Source organism: Aulostomus chinensis, chromosome 18 (assembly GCF_037954235.1).
Source record: "Aulostomus chinensis isolate RoL2024-O1b breed Wild chromosome 18, RoL_Achi_v1.0, whole genome shotgun sequence".
Lineage (NCBI taxonomy): Eukaryota > Metazoa > Chordata > Actinopteri > Syngnathiformes > Aulostomidae > Aulostomus > Aulostomus chinensis.
This window is the reverse complement of record NC_141337.1, coordinates 25,533,194-25,550,250: the sequence shown is the minus strand read 5'-3', so window position 1 is coordinate 25,550,250 and position 17,057 is coordinate 25,533,194. Positions and strand designations below refer to the sequence as shown.

The 17,057-nt window shown below is 42.3% G+C and overlaps 1 protein-coding gene across 3 annotated transcripts; it reads right to left on the bottom strand.

The window, feature by feature from the left end:
• Positions 1-394: 394 nt before the first annotated feature.
• Positions 395-17,057, bottom strand: syt5a (synaptotagmin Va). Of its 3 annotated transcripts, XM_086185027.1 has the most exons (11): positions 16,934-16,983; positions 15,769-15,829; positions 10,064-10,224; positions 9,709-9,723; positions 8,620-8,801; positions 2,435-2,521; positions 2,082-2,249; positions 1,805-1,972; positions 1,292-1,409; positions 1,041-1,174; positions 396-956 (listed from the first exon to the last, which is right to left on the bottom strand). In XM_086185027.1, the coding sequence occupies exons 3-11, from the start codon at positions 10,215-10,217 to the stop codon at positions 747-749; spliced, it is 1,236 nt and encodes a 411-aa protein (XP_086041153.1). In that variant the 5' UTR covers positions 10,218-10,224; positions 15,769-15,829; positions 16,934-16,983; the 3' UTR covers positions 396-746. The 3 variants fall into 3 exon arrangements, with proteins under 3 accessions (XP_086041154.1, XP_086041153.1, XP_086041152.1); XM_086185026.1 differs by lacking the exon at positions 15,769-15,829 and having other exon boundaries at positions 397-956; positions 16,934-17,057; XM_086185028.1 differs by lacking the exons at positions 9,709-9,723; positions 15,769-15,829 and having other exon boundaries at positions 395-956; positions 16,934-17,057.

The window sequence follows — 17,057 nt, the reverse complement described above, 5'->3', positions numbered from 1 at the left end:
TATTAGGTTTGTTAGTTATTGCTTAGTTCGTAGTGTTGTTTGTCCTGTCATCCCTTTTTGTGTGGCCATATCACCCAGTATCTATGTTCCCCGTTGTGTTCATTTTGTTAGGTCTGTTTGTTAAGCAGGGTTAAGTTCTCTTTTGTTAAGTTATGTTTCTTTGACCTCTTTTATGGGCCCAGAACCTTAGTCATATATTTTGTATTTGTATTTCCTTTTTCATTTTTGGGTAAAATAAAACTCTCTTTTTTCAAAACCACCTGAGTCTCCTTTGTTTACGTGCTTGGTCCCTTACATACACCCTTTTGTAGTCTAGAGAACACTAAGTCAAGTTGATTTGCAAGAAGTGTTTCAAAAACCAAGCAGCTTATATACATGAAAGTTAAGAATGAGAAGAGGCTTTATGAAGAATCTTGGATTTAAATTTTATTTCGGTCCACCGTAACGAAAACATAAAACATCCTGTCTGTCCTGAAGTTTATCGCTTTCTTGCACTCTTCAACTGAATGGAGAATTTATCCATTGTCAGTCTCCAAACTTCATGGGAGGACAATACTGAATTGCTTGAGCATCTCTTTAATAAAATTTTGCGTGAAATCGTTTCTATGGTTTGTATTCAACACAATGAAAAGCAAACATAAAGACATTTAATTAATTTTTGCAATGTTGTGAAGTAAATAACTGTGAAGCTGACTGAGTTTGAATGAAACACCATCCTATAACAAAACGCGTTTGTGAGTGTGTGTTTAGCGGATAGGAGCCTTTAGAGCAGCGTCCACCTCTTCCTCAGGCTGCAGTGTGTGCCACTGGGCCACTGGACGTCTGGGATTGGCCAGCATGTCTGACCAGTGACGCAACCCTACACCCGAGGCACCATAACCAATCCAGCACTTGCCGATGGGGTCATTGCTGCCCAGCTTGTCATAGTCATACACCGTGATCAGCACCTGGACCTTCTGTGTGGAGACACCAGAGGATGAGACTCTAGTTAAGCAACATTATGCACTCAAGCCCCTGTTGTAAATGTCAAGTTTCCAAACCTGGATCTGGGAGAAGGGGATCTCAAAGCTGAAGCTCTCATTGAAGTAAGGATTCAGAGTGTTTTGCTTGACTGATGTCTTCTTCTTCTTCAGTCTCTTCCCATTGTGCTGCAACACCACTTTAACAAAGGGATCTAAAGGAGAGACAGAGTTAACCATGACAAATGAGAAAAAGTCAGTTATACTGTTAACTACTATTCATGCTGCATTTAATACAAGCTTAGTAATGCAGTTATACTGTATGTGTTCACCTGACAGTCCTCCAACATCCATCTTCTTCAGGTTCTTGGCTTCCATGATATTAACTGTTAGCTTACCAGCTGTGGGGACATAGCGAAGGGAAATGCAGATATCCCCCAGCTTCTCTTGCTGTCGGGAACAAAAATATTCATTCATGCATGCATGTTTGATAAAAGTACAATTTGAAGACATTCTGATCAAGTTCGTGGTTCATATTCCACACTCCAAACAAATCAGAACACAAGAAGAAAGAAAAACAATGAATTCAAATGAATGAATTCAAAATTTAAATTAGTTAGTAAACTAATAATCAAAAGAATGAGATTGCAAAAACAAGCAAATGAAATGAGCTGTCTCACCAGACTGGCTGGTCTGGCTATTGCAGTGACTCACTAAGACCTCTGAAGGAAAATGATTACATAACAAGGCAAGCTGGACCAGTGCTAACTTGTTCAGATGTTTCAGGCCCTTAAAGGAACTTGATCACTCTCCTTTTCACTTTGCTTTGGTTTCTGTAAACACACCTCCTCCTTTTCTCCTCCAATAAGATCTTTCCATTCATGGATTGGCTGTCCGAGATCTATAGTGTTCATGGGGATCTTGATCTCACCGATGACATCATGTTTCCCAAAACGGTCAAAGTCAAAAACCTGCAATACCAGAGTCTGGCCACCCAACTCTGTATAGGGTATCTGGTGAGGGAAAAAAAATCTTTAGACCCTTACAGGAAAATATGACTTTCAAGCTTTAAGACACTATTGGTTAAATGTTGGGCAATAACTCTAAGGCCAATTGACAGACCTTAAAGGTGAAGGTCTCATTGAAGACAGGACAGAGGTTCTTGCGCTGGACTTTGGTCTCAAACTTTTTCTTCTTGTCTGGCAACATATAGACTTTGACATATGGGTCTGAAGTACCTCCTATGTCCATTGCTGCAAGGTCCTGTGCCTGGAGGATGCCAACTATAAGCTAGAGAAAGAGTGGTACAAAGGGAAAGATGTTAAATCTCATGTCCCAGGTATTGAAATTGACTTACATTTCACAACTATCATGACTGGGCTTATTCAATTAGTGTTGTCTGTGATGAGGAGGTGTTATGTTTACTGTGCATAAAAACAAAAATGATATGTGGAGGTGTAAGTGTGCATGTGTACCTGGTTGTCAGTGAAGTTATAGTCTAGCGTGTACTCCAGTTTGCCAAAGTACTCCTTCTCTTCCTCATCCTTCTTTTCCTCACCCTCCTGAAAGACACAGTGTGGTTAGCATTCATCTTATAAAAGAAGTACATGGAGTTTGGCATTTTGTTCAAGTTCTGCAGCAGTCTGAAACTCTGTTGTCTCCATAGTCTTGGTGTATTTCACTTTACCAAAGTCCAAAAGCACACCTAATGCTGTACCTGCATTTGTCACCATCTTTCCACTAAGTGTTATCATCCAGTATCCTTGCTACCTAAGGTACATTCATCAATCCATCCATTTTCTTCCGCTTATTCCGAATAAGCGTCACAGGGGGCCTGGACCTATCCCAGCGGTTTTTGGGTGAGAGGCGGGGTACAGCCTAGACAGGTTGTCAGTCCATCACAGGGCCAACATATACAGATAAACAACCATTCACACCTACGGCCAATTTAGAGTATTAGCCTCGTCCCCAACTGCACGTCTTTGGATGGTGGGAAGAATTCAGATTCAGATTCAGATTCAGATAACTTTATTTATCCCCGAGGGGCAATTAAAGATCACAACTCAAAGCCTGATACAACTATCACAAGCCGTCACAATTATTACAGATTGAAAGTAATAATGGTACACTTCAGAAATTTAACAACAGCACATATACATTTGTTGTGTATGTACGCTAAACTTGAGTAGTCCGTTGACCCAATGGAGGCAAGTGAGAGTGAGGCGTCGCAGCAAGAGCCGCGCCAACCAAGCCCGGGTGGGGCAGGCTGCAGCCAACAGGCGCTGCCACCCCAAGGGAGGTGGAGAGGGCAGAGGCGGGGGTCAGGAACACACGGTGGAGGGGGGGATAGTACATGCCATTTGCGTCACCAAGGCAGAAGGAGTTCTCCTGGAGGATAAACAGTGGGCAGATGACCTTCAGTAGCCGATAAGGTTGCTGTGTTTGGGTTAGGGCAGAGGAGCACACATTCCAATCCGTCTTCTCTTTCAGTCCAATCCAAATTGTAAATTAAAAATTTTCTGGTCGTCAACATCACTCTCCTCTTCGCAAAGCGGCCAACTGCTCCGAGATGGTTTCCATCCTGCGTTTCAGTTCAAGAGTCTGTTGTTGCCCCGCTTTGCCAGCCTCAATAATTGCGTTGTAAATGACGGTCAGTTGTGGAGGTCCAGATCTGGTGGCAGCCGTCGTCTTGCCAATTTTGCGGTATGTGAGGGCACCTCCAAGTCCGAGGAGGAGAAGCCCCACAACCATGAACCCAAATAAGTAGAGGTCCTCGATGTCCTCCACGGAGAGAGGCGTCAAGCACGTGGTACGCCATCTCCCCCAGGAATCAAGAACGTAGCCCGCAGGGTCGGTTCCATGCGGACAGGCAGGTTCCTCCGGTCCTGATTTCCTTGTCGAAAATATGGTGTCAATAGCGTTGAGAGACCAGCTGATCAATTCCATTATTAGTTTTTAGGTAGAGAGCTCACAGCTGCGTTGGATAGGAGTTGAGACAAAGAATGATAGTCAGACAGAAAAGAAGAGGAGGAGAGAAGAGGAGTGCGACTGCTGTCGCCGAGTCCCAACCCTGACACCGACGAAGAAGCCGGAGTACCCGGAGAGAACCCACGCAGGCACGGGGAGAACATGCAAACTCCACACAGAAAGATCCTGTGCCCAAGCCGGGACTCGAATCCAGAACCTTCTTGCTGTGAGCCAACAATGCTAACCACTGCACCACCATGCAGCCTAAGGTAGTGTACTTTCAATTCTAGAGAAAAAAACAGCTTCCATAATTTCAAAATTTCAGTTAATAATTTGGGCATCCACATTACTGGAGGACTGATTCTTGTGACAGACCCAGCATGTTATATTTTCAATCAAGCTTGAAACATTTTTATTTATAAAGTTCAATTTAAGTTTTTTAAGTGTAAAAAGCTGAATATAAAGATATTTATTTGCAAGATGTAAATTTTTTATCATATCAGCTTTGAAACCAGTAATGCTTTACATTTACCTTCATTGTTTGAAATATATACATACAGTATTTCTCACTGATGCTTGTGACCATGAATGTATATTAGTCTCAGCCTGGACAAAAGCCCAAATCTGTTGCCCTGTTACATGCAGCATTGTTACATAAAGACATGAACATGTCTCCTTTAGGAAAATTTACCTCAACAAACCCTTGCTGCAGAGCAGAACTCACACAATGATTGGTGTTTTTCCCTAAATGAGCCCAACCATACTTTTTGGGCACCCCAACTAATATAGTGGCCAAATACCACCCCCAGTGAAAGAGTGCAAGTGACTGTATGGTAAAATTTTAATTACACTCTCTATAGTACATTCAAAGTATCCAACACTTGCTCACCAATGCTGTGGTGAAAGTCCTATTTGCCATGATGAACTGCTCTGACTAGAAGTAGTTAGGAGTACCGTCCTCCTGCACCTTATTCTGAGTTCTGAGAAGAATTCCCTGACTTTCTGTCTAACTTGGCATTGAAGTCAGACAACGTCATTATAGTGGGTGACTTTAACATCCATGTGGACGTCAATGATGATTCTCTGGCCACTGCATTTAAGTCGCTTCTTGATTCTGTTGGCTTCTGTCAGAGGGTAAACAAACCCACTCACTTTTAATCACATCCTTGATTTAGAACTCACTTATGGAATAGAAGCTGACCGCATCATAGTTCTTCCTCAGAACCCTGTCTTGTCTGATCACTCCTTAATTACATTTGAATTACTTTAACAAATTATATCCTACCTGGGAAAAAGTCCCGCTTCAGTAGATGTCTATCTGACACTGCTGTTTCTAGATTTAAGGAGCTTATTCCAGCAGAGCTTGCTGCCACACCTTGTAGTGATATAATGGGCAGTTATGCTGATTTCACCCCCTCCCAGGTAGACTATCTTGTGGACAGTACTGCAGCAGCACTCCTTGGGACACTTGATGCCATAGCTCCCCTGAAGAAGAAGGTTATCAACCAGAAAAGAATAGTTCCCTGGTACAGCCCAGAGCTGCGTGCCTTAAAACAGAAGACCAGACAACTGGAAAGGAAGAAACATTCCAGCCAGCACGAGGAAGTCCGCCAAGCCTGGAAGGAGAGTTTATTAATATATAAAAAAGAACTCCGTAAAGCCAGAAGCGCTTACCACTCATCCCTGATAGAAAAGAATAAGAACAACCCCAGGTTCCTCTTCAGCACCGTGGGCAGGCTCACCAAGAACCATAGTGCTGTTGAGCCATGCTCCCCCCAACTCTCAGCAGTAACGACTTCCTTTCTTTCTTTACTGAAAAGATTGTGAATATTAGAACGAAGATTGCCAGTAATGGAGGACAGACGACAGTCCCCATAGAAGCACCTCCCAGACTTGGTGCATACTTGGACAGCTTCTCCCCCATCGACCTGTCAGAATTAACTTCTGCAGTCGGTTCCTCCAAGTCAGCCACTTGTCTGCTGGATCCCATCCCAACAAGCCTCCTTAAGGATGCCTTTCCTCTAGTCAACACTTCTATATTAAATCAAATTAATCTTTCCTTAGTCACAGGTTATGTGCCACAGGCCTTTAAGGTGGCTGTCATCAACCCTTTACTTAAAAAAACTTCTCTTGACCCAGATGTATTAGCCAACTATAGGCCAATATCCAACCTCCCCTACATCTCCAAGATCCTTGAGAAGGTTGTCCTGGAGCAGCTACATGAACATCTGCACAGCAACGAGCTCTTTGAAGCCTTCCAATCTGGATTCAGGGAACACCATAGCACTGAAACAGCACTGGTCAGAGTCTCTAATGATCTTCTTATAGCTTCAGACAGAGGTCTCATCTCTGTGCTTGTCCTTTTGGACCTCAGTGCTGCATTTGACACCATCGACCACAGCATCCTGCTACAGAGACTAGACCATGACATTGGGATTAAAGGAACTGCCCTAAAATGGTTTAAGTCCTACTTATCTGACAGGTTTCAGTTTGTTCATGTTAATAATGACTATTCAGAGTACAGTAGAGTTACATATGGTGTACCACAGGGTTCGGTTTTAGGACCGATTCTCTTCACTCTTTACATGCTCCCATTAGGTGACATAATCCGGAAGCACTCGATCAACTTCCACTGTTATGCAGATGACACACAACTTTACTTGTCGATGGAGCCAGACGACACAAGCCAGCTTACTCATCTGCAATACTGCCTGAAAGACATTAAATCCTGGATGTCCTCTAACTTCTTAATGCTCAATTCAGATAAAACTGAGGTAATCATTTTTGGACCTAAACACCACAGGGACACACTCTTGAATTGGATCTCTACTCTAGATGGCATCACCCTAACTCCGAGTACAACTGCAAGGAACCTTGGGGTCATTTTTGACCAGGACCTTTCCTTCAGCTCCCACATAAAGCATGTGACTAGGACCGCCTTCTTCCATCTGCGAAGTATCGCTAAGATTAGGAATATCCTTTCCCAGAGTGATGCTGAAAAACTGGTGCATGCATTTATCACTTCTCGGCTGGACTACTGCAACTCTCTCCTGTCAGGATGTCCTAAGTACTCCCTAAAGAGTCTCCAGCTGGTCCAGAACGCTGCAGCGAGGGTTTTGACGGGAGTTAAGAAGAGAGAACACATCTCTCCCGCTTTAGCTTCTCTCCACTGGCTTCCTGTAGGATCTAGAATCGACTTCAAAATCCTTCTGCTGACTTATAAGGCTCTCAATGATAAAGCTCCATCCTATTTGAAAGAGCTCATTAGTCCCTACTGTCCCACCAGAGCACTCCACTCCCAGAATGCAGGTCTTTTAGTGATTCCCAGTATCAATAAAAACAGACTGGGAGGTAGAGCCTTTAGTTAGCGGGCTCCTCTACTGTGGAACCAGCTCTCTTCATGGGTCAGAGAGGCAGACACTTTAACTACGTTTAAGTCCAGGCTTAAGACTTTCCTTTATGACAGAGCCTTCAGTTAGGACTGGTTCAGGTAGCTCTGAACCATTGATAGCTATGCTGCTATAGGCTTAGACTGCTGGGGGACACATCAGGTTACATGGAGCCCTTCCCTCCTCTCCTCTCCTCTCCTCTCCTCTCCTCTCCCCCTCTCTCCTCCTCTCCTCCCTGCACATTTTTGGAACTGTCATTACCACTACTTGTTGCACTTTGTAGTTTGGCCCTGGTGTCTCGCAGTCTCTCTGTGTTTCCACAGATCCACCAGAGCCCCAACCGCCGCCTGCATCGCCCCCCCCCCCCCCTTATTCCCTACTGTTACACCGGCCTGCGCTCCCCTTCCATGAACCAGTCTGCCATCCAGTCCCCCATCAAGCTGGCTTGCTCTCCCTGCCTCCCCTTCCAGATGCTTCCTTCTTCAGCTGTTATTAACATTTCCGTGTTTCCCACATTCTGCATTGTAAACTGTTTTCTTGTCTGTAACAACATCGACTGCACGTCTGTCCGTCCTGGGTGAGGGATCCCTCCTCTGTTGCTCACCCTGAGGTTTCTCAGATTTTTCCATGTTAAAAGGGTTTTCTATGGAGTTTTTCCTCAGTCGATGTGAGGGTCTAAGGGCAGAGGATGTTGTTATGATGCCATGTGAAGCCCTTTGAGACAAACTGTTTGTGAAAACGGGCTATACAAATAAAATTGCCTTGCCTTGCCTTGCCTTGCCTAAAAGTCAGACATACAGAGGAGAACTAGCGATGGAGGGTTCAAATTGTTTCTGGAAGCATTGCTGATACAGTTTGCAAAATAAGCTCACGAAATAATCTTTGATTGAAATCCCTAGACTGTCAATTTTGAGGACCAAATGAGGTTGATTTAGCGCTAATGCCGTCCTCAAATGGGGTTGAGTTTTGCGCGCGCGCACACACACAAACACACAAACCCGTGATATTCTCAGTATTTATGTTCTCAGGATCAGGAGTGGAAATGTATTTAAAGTTTCTAAGTTGTATAGACAACTTACTTTGTTTTAAACACAAATTTCAATGAAGGTAGCAACAGCCACATTCATTCTAGTGTGATAATTGCACAATACAGCGCCCCGCCCCATCTAAAAGGAACAGGGCCATAATTACTGTTATTTATTAACTACATTTGAGTTAAATCTGAATTCACTCCATTCTGTAAGAGGGGCTTATTCTCATCACAGTGTGAATCTATACCCACATCTGAACCCATCCTTTCTCACCTTTTTCTCCTCTCCGTCCTCTCCTTCATTTTCCTTCTTCCTGCGTCCCCGTCCTGCTTTCCTTTCACGGACCTTCTTGGGCTTTTTGCCTTTGTTGAAGCACTTCTTGTAGATGCAGAATCCCAGACAGGCCACCAGGGCGAGGACAACAACCACAATGGCACCCACAGCCCACATGGGCACTTGAGAAAGGAGGGGCAGGAAGAGTGAATGCATGTTGGTCCTGAGTATTTTGGTAGAAAACAGGGGTCATATTTCTTAGGTGAGGGGCTTTTACTCTCTTTACTCCTAGTGAGGCATTTCAGCTGAACTCTTTCTCAATCAAGCAAGTCTGGAGTCATGTAAAATGTTACAATTTTTAAAGCATGAATGAGTAGTTACTGTACTATGAATCAAGTCCATCAATCCATCTGTATTCAACCTATTTGAAGGCAAGATATGGAGGTGGCAGTTCCAGCAGGGAACTGCAAACTTTCCTTTCTCTGGCCACATTTACCAGCTCTGACTGGGGGATCTGAGATACTCACAGGTGTACTTGGAGGTATAGACCCTCCACCTGGAGCTCAGTCAGCCACACAGCCTTATCCTGGCTGAAAGTGCCTGGAACACTTCCTTAAGGAGCCACCCAGGTGGGATCATGATGAGGTGCCTGAAACACCTCACCTTGGCTCATAGTTGTTAGGTTACAGTCAGTTGTATTGTTTATAAGTAAAAATTGTTTTGTTTTTTTGCAACCTTCATGTCTATATTTATTACACTAAGACTCCTCTTGTAACAAAGCTTCTATGGGGTTGTAACAGCACCTTTACATTAAAGTACTGGGGTTAGTATTTGTAAAATGGTGTATAGAATTGGTTTTCAATTAATCACACGATAAGACTATTATGGCTCTTATTATAGTAATGATTCAAGGGACAACAACATCCCTATTACTGGCTCCTAAAAAACTGAAGTTGTGCATTTACAACACAGGAAATTAAATAATTAGCACAATTCCTGTGAAAAACTTGGCTGGACAGATTCTATGTATACAATATCAGAAAAACTAAAATACTTGGAAACACGCTGTTTTGAAGGGATGGAACTTACTCTTGAGTTTATGGTCTGAAGAAGCAGGGCAGAATGGTCACATGATGAAATATGATGGGAAAAAGAAAGGCGATTAACCAAGAACATGGAAAGTGAGATGGCAGAACGGTTATATGGCGATATGATATGATGATGTAAATAAATATCAAGAACAATCTTGTCAGCTGATTTGGTTTGTGTCTGTTTGTCCTTAAATTCACAAGTTCATGACCTGGCATCCACCCTATGTCTAATTGTGTGTGTGTGTGTGTGTGTGTGTGTGTGTGTGTGTGTGTGTGTGTGTGTGTGTGTGTATTTTCTTTATCGGTGTATTTGTGTATACTTCACACAGATTTGTATCAATGTGTGTGCTCACTTGGCAGATGCGTGAGCTCATTGAAGAACTTATTTTTCATGCTGGCAAACTGGTGGTTGGAGTGGTGAGAAGGAGGTGGGGCTGGTGGGGGCTCCCTCTCTTCCTCCTCAGCTGCCCTGCGGAGCCGTGACCCTGCCATATTGACCAATGGCATCCCTGCTCTGTGAAAACATTGGGAGCAGAAAACAACTCATCAGCAACTCTTTTATGATTGTGACTTCTCCTTTGTGACACAACTTAATACATTTGTGTTCCTGTTCACTTTAAAAAACACATAAAAAGATGGCCAATGTATGAAGTTACAACACTGCAAATTTTAGTCATATAAAAAAACTGAAGAACAATAAAAGCTGCCACAATCTACCTGAATGCCATGATCTTTTCTTATATACAGTACTGCATGACATGCTGGACCCAGGCAAGCAAAACATCACTAAAATCAATGCGATCTCTGTATGGAAAAGTCCAAAACCTCGGCACATGAAACCAAGACTGCATCACTACTGTAATATAGAATCTAACTAAAACCTATTAAGCCTTGATGAACTTCTAATTTCAATTAGTTCATAAAATTACCAACAATGCTTCCTCCCCTCCACTGCAAAACTTTGTGTTTGTATTCACGTCATTCGCGCAAACTTTTTCCCCTGCGAGGAGAATTTATTTCCGCCATTTCTTTCCATCATCAACCATGGCTGACCTTACAACCATTGCTGGCTTGTATCTGTTGTGGTAGTCCCAGATACGGTGGAAAACCAAACGCCGCTGTATCCGGATCCATGACACAATCCGGAGGCGCACACAGCTGGGTGAATTTCACTGCTTTCTCCGGAAATTACGCCTGGACGACGGCCATTTCCAGCAGGACTTCAGGCTGGCGATGGCCGAGTTCGATGACCTCTTAGCGAGGATCGGTGCCAGGATATCACGGTGGGACATCAACTACAGCCAGGACCGTTGACGTGACTTCACTGACGCCAGGGGAATCTCAATGCTCTCTCGACGTGTCATGCAAATATGTTGTGCAAGAAGTCCGTGTCGCAAAATTCTTGCCGTGAAATTTGAGTTGCGTTATTCACACATTTGTGTGATGGGGTCTGTAAAATCGGAAGAGGGCCTATTATCATTTTCACATTAAACATTGCACATGGAGCCGTGAGTGTGCTACATTTGTTTATTTTTTAGTATGCAGGTCTTTCTCATAACTGCAAGGTCTAAGACAGCAAAATAAGCTGGATAATAGGGGACTATGAGCTCTGTCAGACATGAAGATGCCTGATTTTTGAGGGCTTTGTATTTTAGAAGAAGAATTTTGAATTCTATTCTGAATTTAACAGAGAGCCAATGCAGAGAAGCCAGTACAAGAGAGACATGGTCTCTTCTACCAGTTGGTCAACATGCAGGCAGCAGTGTCCTGGACCAGCTGGAGAGTCTTTAGGGATTTATTAGTAAAGCCTGATAGGAGGGAATTGCAGTAATGCAGCCAAGTGACAAAACCATGGACCAGTTTTTCTGCATCTTTTTGAGATAGGATGTGACTGATCTTTGCGATGTTACGTAGATGAAAGAAGGCAGTCCTGGGGATTTGTTTTGTGTGGGAGTTAAATGACAGATCCTGATGAAAGGTTCTTAGATTCTTTACGGTAGTCCTGGGGGCCAGGGTAATACCATCCAGGGTACTTATCTCATTAGATAAGGTGTTTGGAAGGTGTTTTGGGCCCAGAACAATAACTTCCTTTTGTGAGAGTTTAATAAAAGAAAATTGTGGGTCATCCATGTTTTTATTTCCTTTGGACAGGCCTCCAGTTTAGTCAGCTGTTTGTTTCATGTTGATTCGTTGATAAACAGCTGGGTGTTGTGTGCATAACAGTGAAAATTAATTGAGTGTTTCCTTATTATATGAACTAGTGGAAGAAAATATCGCAAGAAGAGGACTGGTCCAAGAATGGACCCTTGTAGGATACCATAGCTGACTGTAGTGGTCTCAAAGGAATATATATATATATATATATATATATATATATATATATATATATATATATATATATATATATATATATATTAATCGTGAGAGCAGAGCTGCCAGCTGGCCCTTTAAGAACCCCTCCCCCGCTGCACTTTCTTTGATCTGTGTTAGAGTGGAGAGGAGAGGAGGATTAACAGATTTGTACTGTGTAAAAACTGAATAAGTCGGCATACGTTGGTCCAAAGTGACGCATAATACCATATTTTTGTAGGGATTTTTTTCAGGACTGCAGTGGTATGTTTGTAAAAGCTGTGGGATGTATGGTGTAGACGTGAGAAGTGTTTGTTTGACAGTATGTACCCTGACAGGACAGGGTCTCCCCATCGGCTTCCATTGTAAATGTGAAACGTGTCTCCCCCACTTTGACGGCTTATAAAATCCAAACCGAGCAATTCATATAAAAACCTTTAGCAACTTTTAATCAGCACAGTTGAGACAGTAATGTGTGAAAGTTTGGAAGCGATAGCATTAATGGTCAAGGAGGAGATAGATTTTGTTCGGGTCGTAAAAAAAGTCCTCATTTTGACAGTTTTGTCCAATTTGTGGACATTCTGTTGTAGATAGGTGAGGGGTCAGAGTGTATGAATTTTGTATCTTGATGAGACGAGTCCAACGTTGTTGGTCCCATGTTTGTGGGACATTCGTGGGAGGACTTGTAGTGCTCCAAATTATAAAAAAATATCTTTTAGTTGTGTGGCTCCCTAGGTGGCGCTATAGACTTTTGTGGTGTTTTTCTTTTTGATTCGTGAATGTTTAGCCAGACCGGACAAGTGTGCCGGATTTCAGCGAATTTCATGCATGTTCAGGGGTGAAATTAGATTATACGTGTTATGCGCATAATGCGCATATTGCGTGCACTCATTGACAGCAAGAACAGTCTAGTACCAGGTTCTGAATGAATGGGTGTGTATATGAAAACCGGCTCCGGGCCGTCTGGCCGAGCTGCCTCATGGGTGTTGGGGGGGGGGGGGGGGGGCTGGGACACTGTTTAGTGTGTGCTTTTAGTGTTTTTAGTGCTGCTAATGTGTTGCTCTGCCGAGCAAACTTAATAGGGTCTTCACCCGAAGTACCTTCAGGCTCAGGCCCTAAACAGAGCAATATCACTTTGATGAATTATTATTACTATGAATTGTGTTCACTTATTGCCTGTAAATCCTATGTTAATCTGACTTTTAGCTCAATGTTTGTCTCAACCAACATCAAGGAAAACACTATTAAACTAAAGCTGTTAAATAACATGACAATATTTTTCATTTGCTAACTGCATCCAACTTTGCTGCCAGACATGTATTTTACTGTGGGATTTAGTGGTTGTTTATAGAAAGCAGAGGTTTGCTATGGCCCAATTCATTGATATGAATCAGTTAAACTGAAAATCTAAGAGGATTTAAAATATTAAGTAGAATTCAGTAGTTAGACCCAGCTACATCTATGACAGCTACCCTACTTTGGGGAAATAGAAAATGAAAAATGAAAGAAAAATCATAAAAGCAACAATATTGCGTTAGAGGATTTTTTCCTCCTGGCATGTTGTTGTAGTTTAATAAGACTGATACGTATTTGTAATGACACTGGAGCATTTGGTTTCTGAACAAACATTTATTAGTTTATAACTACATCAACCTGATAAATAAAGTTTTTTATTTGTCTAATTTCCACTGATTCAGTCTTAGTTTGACCTTGCATAATGATAATGTTCTCTTTGAATTTGCCTGTCTCAGGCCCCGCCCACAGTAGATATCCCTCTGCTGCTGTGCATCAATGTAACAAGATTAAGTGCCAAAGATAATCCAAAAATCCCTGGCTTTGAACAAATTAAAGGCTGTTTACCTCTCTGGGTCTCATCCCCTTTCTCCTCATCACTCCTCCCCTCTGTTGTTTTCCTCCATATGTCATTAATCCTCCCTCATGACAGCTGAAATAGAGACTTCAATATGTATACACCATATATCAATGAGGTTTGAATCTGATGGCAAAATATTAATCCATTCATTCCACTGAAATTGCGTAAGCACTAAAGAGGGAGACTGTGTGTGTGTGTGTGTGTGTGTGCGTGTGTGTGTGAATATGATAGATTGAAGATTTCAACGATGTAAAATATCTCAAACAACATTATTCATATTGCCTTCAAAGAATTACTACTCATCAGTTTGGAAAAGGAAAATGATGCACATTTCCCACTCCAGAGCTTAAGGTGGCACTAGCAACCAGAATGATTCTGATTCTGAATGCATTTTCTACCCCCTGTCCTGTTAGGACCCCCAGGGGGACTGGAGAGTATCCCAGCTTCCTTCAGGCAAGAGGCAGAGTAAACCCTGGACGGGTCACTGGTCCATTGCAGGGCCAACGCGTATAGACAGACCTACAGTCAAGTTAGAGTAACCGATTGACTAGTCCCCTCTTGCATGTCTTTGGACTGTGGGAGGAAGCTGGAGAACACAGAGAAAACCCATGCAAACTGGGCGAACATGCAAACTCCACACAGAAAGACCCCATGCTCGAGTTGGGGCTCAAACCCAGGAGGTTGGATTGTGAGGTGACAGTGCTAACCATTGCACCACGGTGCCACCCCTGACATGTCAAAGTTGTGATTCCTTGCAATCAGGCACTACTAAACTAACTAGCATGCCTCAGCACTCATAAGTAGCTGTGACTTAACACAAGGTCTGCAAAATGTATGCATCCTGCAGATAAAATGACCTCAGGTTGAAAATTGAAACAAGCAAATGTCCAACACTGCTGTTGCCCATATTTCTATGCACCAGAAATAACGATCATTTAATTTGAATTATTTCAACAGTGGAATGTAACTGGTCTCATAAGCATTGTTTCTCACTCTGCTCCAATGGCATCTTCTCTTTCCTCTATGCTCAGGCTATACTGGCTTTAACATTGAGTCGTGTCATTAACGTGTATGTATAAGGATTAAAATAATATTTAAATTCAAGTAAAACCCTTAACACTTCCTGTTTATATTTACCAGCATAATAAAAGTGATCAAATCTGTCAACTCAAACTGCACTCAAAAAGTACTGGTTATGCATATAACACACAATTAATTCTGTACATTGTAAATATCCCTATTCAACCTTCAAAAGGCTTTCCTGGTCTTGTTTGTGTGCTCACCTGTGACTGTCTATTCATCAGTCCTTGTCAGCCACATCACTGCTCCTAGTATTTTTGTATTTTTGGTGCCGGGAGCTCCTGCCCTTGTGCTCCACATGTTTTTTTTGTATTTTTTTTAATTTTATTTTGTGATTGATGTTTAGTCAGTTTGTACTTTACTTTGTTTCAGTTTCCAGCCTTTCAGATGTGTGTGTGTGTGTGTGTGTGTGTGTGTGTGTGTGTGTGTGTGTGTGTGTGTGTGTGTGTGTGTGTGTGTGTTTGTGTGAGTGAGTGAGTGAGTACTGTGTGGACACACCCTGATGCTCCTCTACATGTGAAGTTCCTAACAGAAAAATAAAGTTCTTTTGAATTGAATGAGATATCTCAGGAATGCCTGGAGGTCATTTCATTGCATTAAACACAAATGTCTACCACACATAATAATTTACTTTATGACCAGCACAGTCTATAGTGTAAAATACTGTTTGAGCATGTTGGGCTTGCAGTTTTTGGGAATGGGAAACAGTTGGTCATCATCATAGTGGCATACAACTGTGATGCAGTTCTTATATACCTTGGGTATAAACAGTGACTTCCTCCCAGTAATGCTGACACTGTGCAATGAAAAGAGAGTCCTGGTTTGAGAAAAGAAAATGTGTTTAAATTATTTCTTAATTTTATTTGATTTGAGAAGAGCAATGTAGTATTTCACTGAGATGTAGGCATTCAACATTTCATATTTTACTGGGTGGCATGGCTCAGGGGTAGAGTGGCTGTCTAGCAACCGAAGGGTCGCTGGTTCAATCCTTGACCCCGGTGACCATGTCGAAGTGTCCTTGAGCAAGATACTGAACCCATAATTGCTCCTGATGAGTAGGTTGGTGCCTTGCATGGCAGCCTCCACCATCAGTGTGTGTGTGAATGAGATGACACTGTAAAGAACTTCGAGTGCCGCTAAGGCAGAAAAGCACTATATAAAATTGAGTCCATTTACTATTTATTTTACTGTATCTGGTACAAACAAACTGCCTCTATGATCCTTTTTAATTTTTCATCATTTGAACTATGATGACCTTTTTGATGATAATATAGCAATCGTTATAACTATGGCCCTCCACCACACAAAACCAAGAATCTCGTAAAATAAAAAGTGCAGTCATCTGGTGGGAATTCAAGCTCATCTCCCCTTCATCATCACACAATTTAAAGGTTACAAAACACAATTTTGTGCAGGTGCCTTCAGGTGAACTCACACATCACAAACAGTCGGTGTCCTGTAATCCACTTAAACTAATCTTTGCCACATTTGGAAAACATCCCCCTCCATTGATAAAATCCAATTTTTCCGTCACATGAACTTTATCGGTGAGATGCAGTAATCGTAAAATAGAGATAACTATTCTAACATTAAATCCGACATCACAATTGCAATGAATTTCCTTGTGGTTCCTGTGGCCGTGGTTGCAGCTAAAGGGATTTACCTCATGGTGGAAATAGGCCAGTGGAGAGATAAAAATTTTTATGCAGCTTATTAGATGCTTAGCTTAGTTTACTCATTCATGTTAAAAAAGAATACCACTCTCATTTTAATGAGAAAACAAACTGCTTTCAAGTCATTAATTTAGCTTTTTTTATCCATCATTATTATCGATAAGTTAGTGGACAAAACAAAATGTGATGCAAAATAAGGATAGCCTATGCCGTATGCAGCAACTCGCCCTACTTAGCATCAGTCCTACCTTCTCTGGCTTTATTTTTAAGAATCCAAACGTGTTCCTGTCAGTATCAACCACCAGACTGAAGAGAAGTCACTGCACGCAACTCTACTTGGTGTTATCTCTCTCTCTCTCTCCCTCCCCCTCC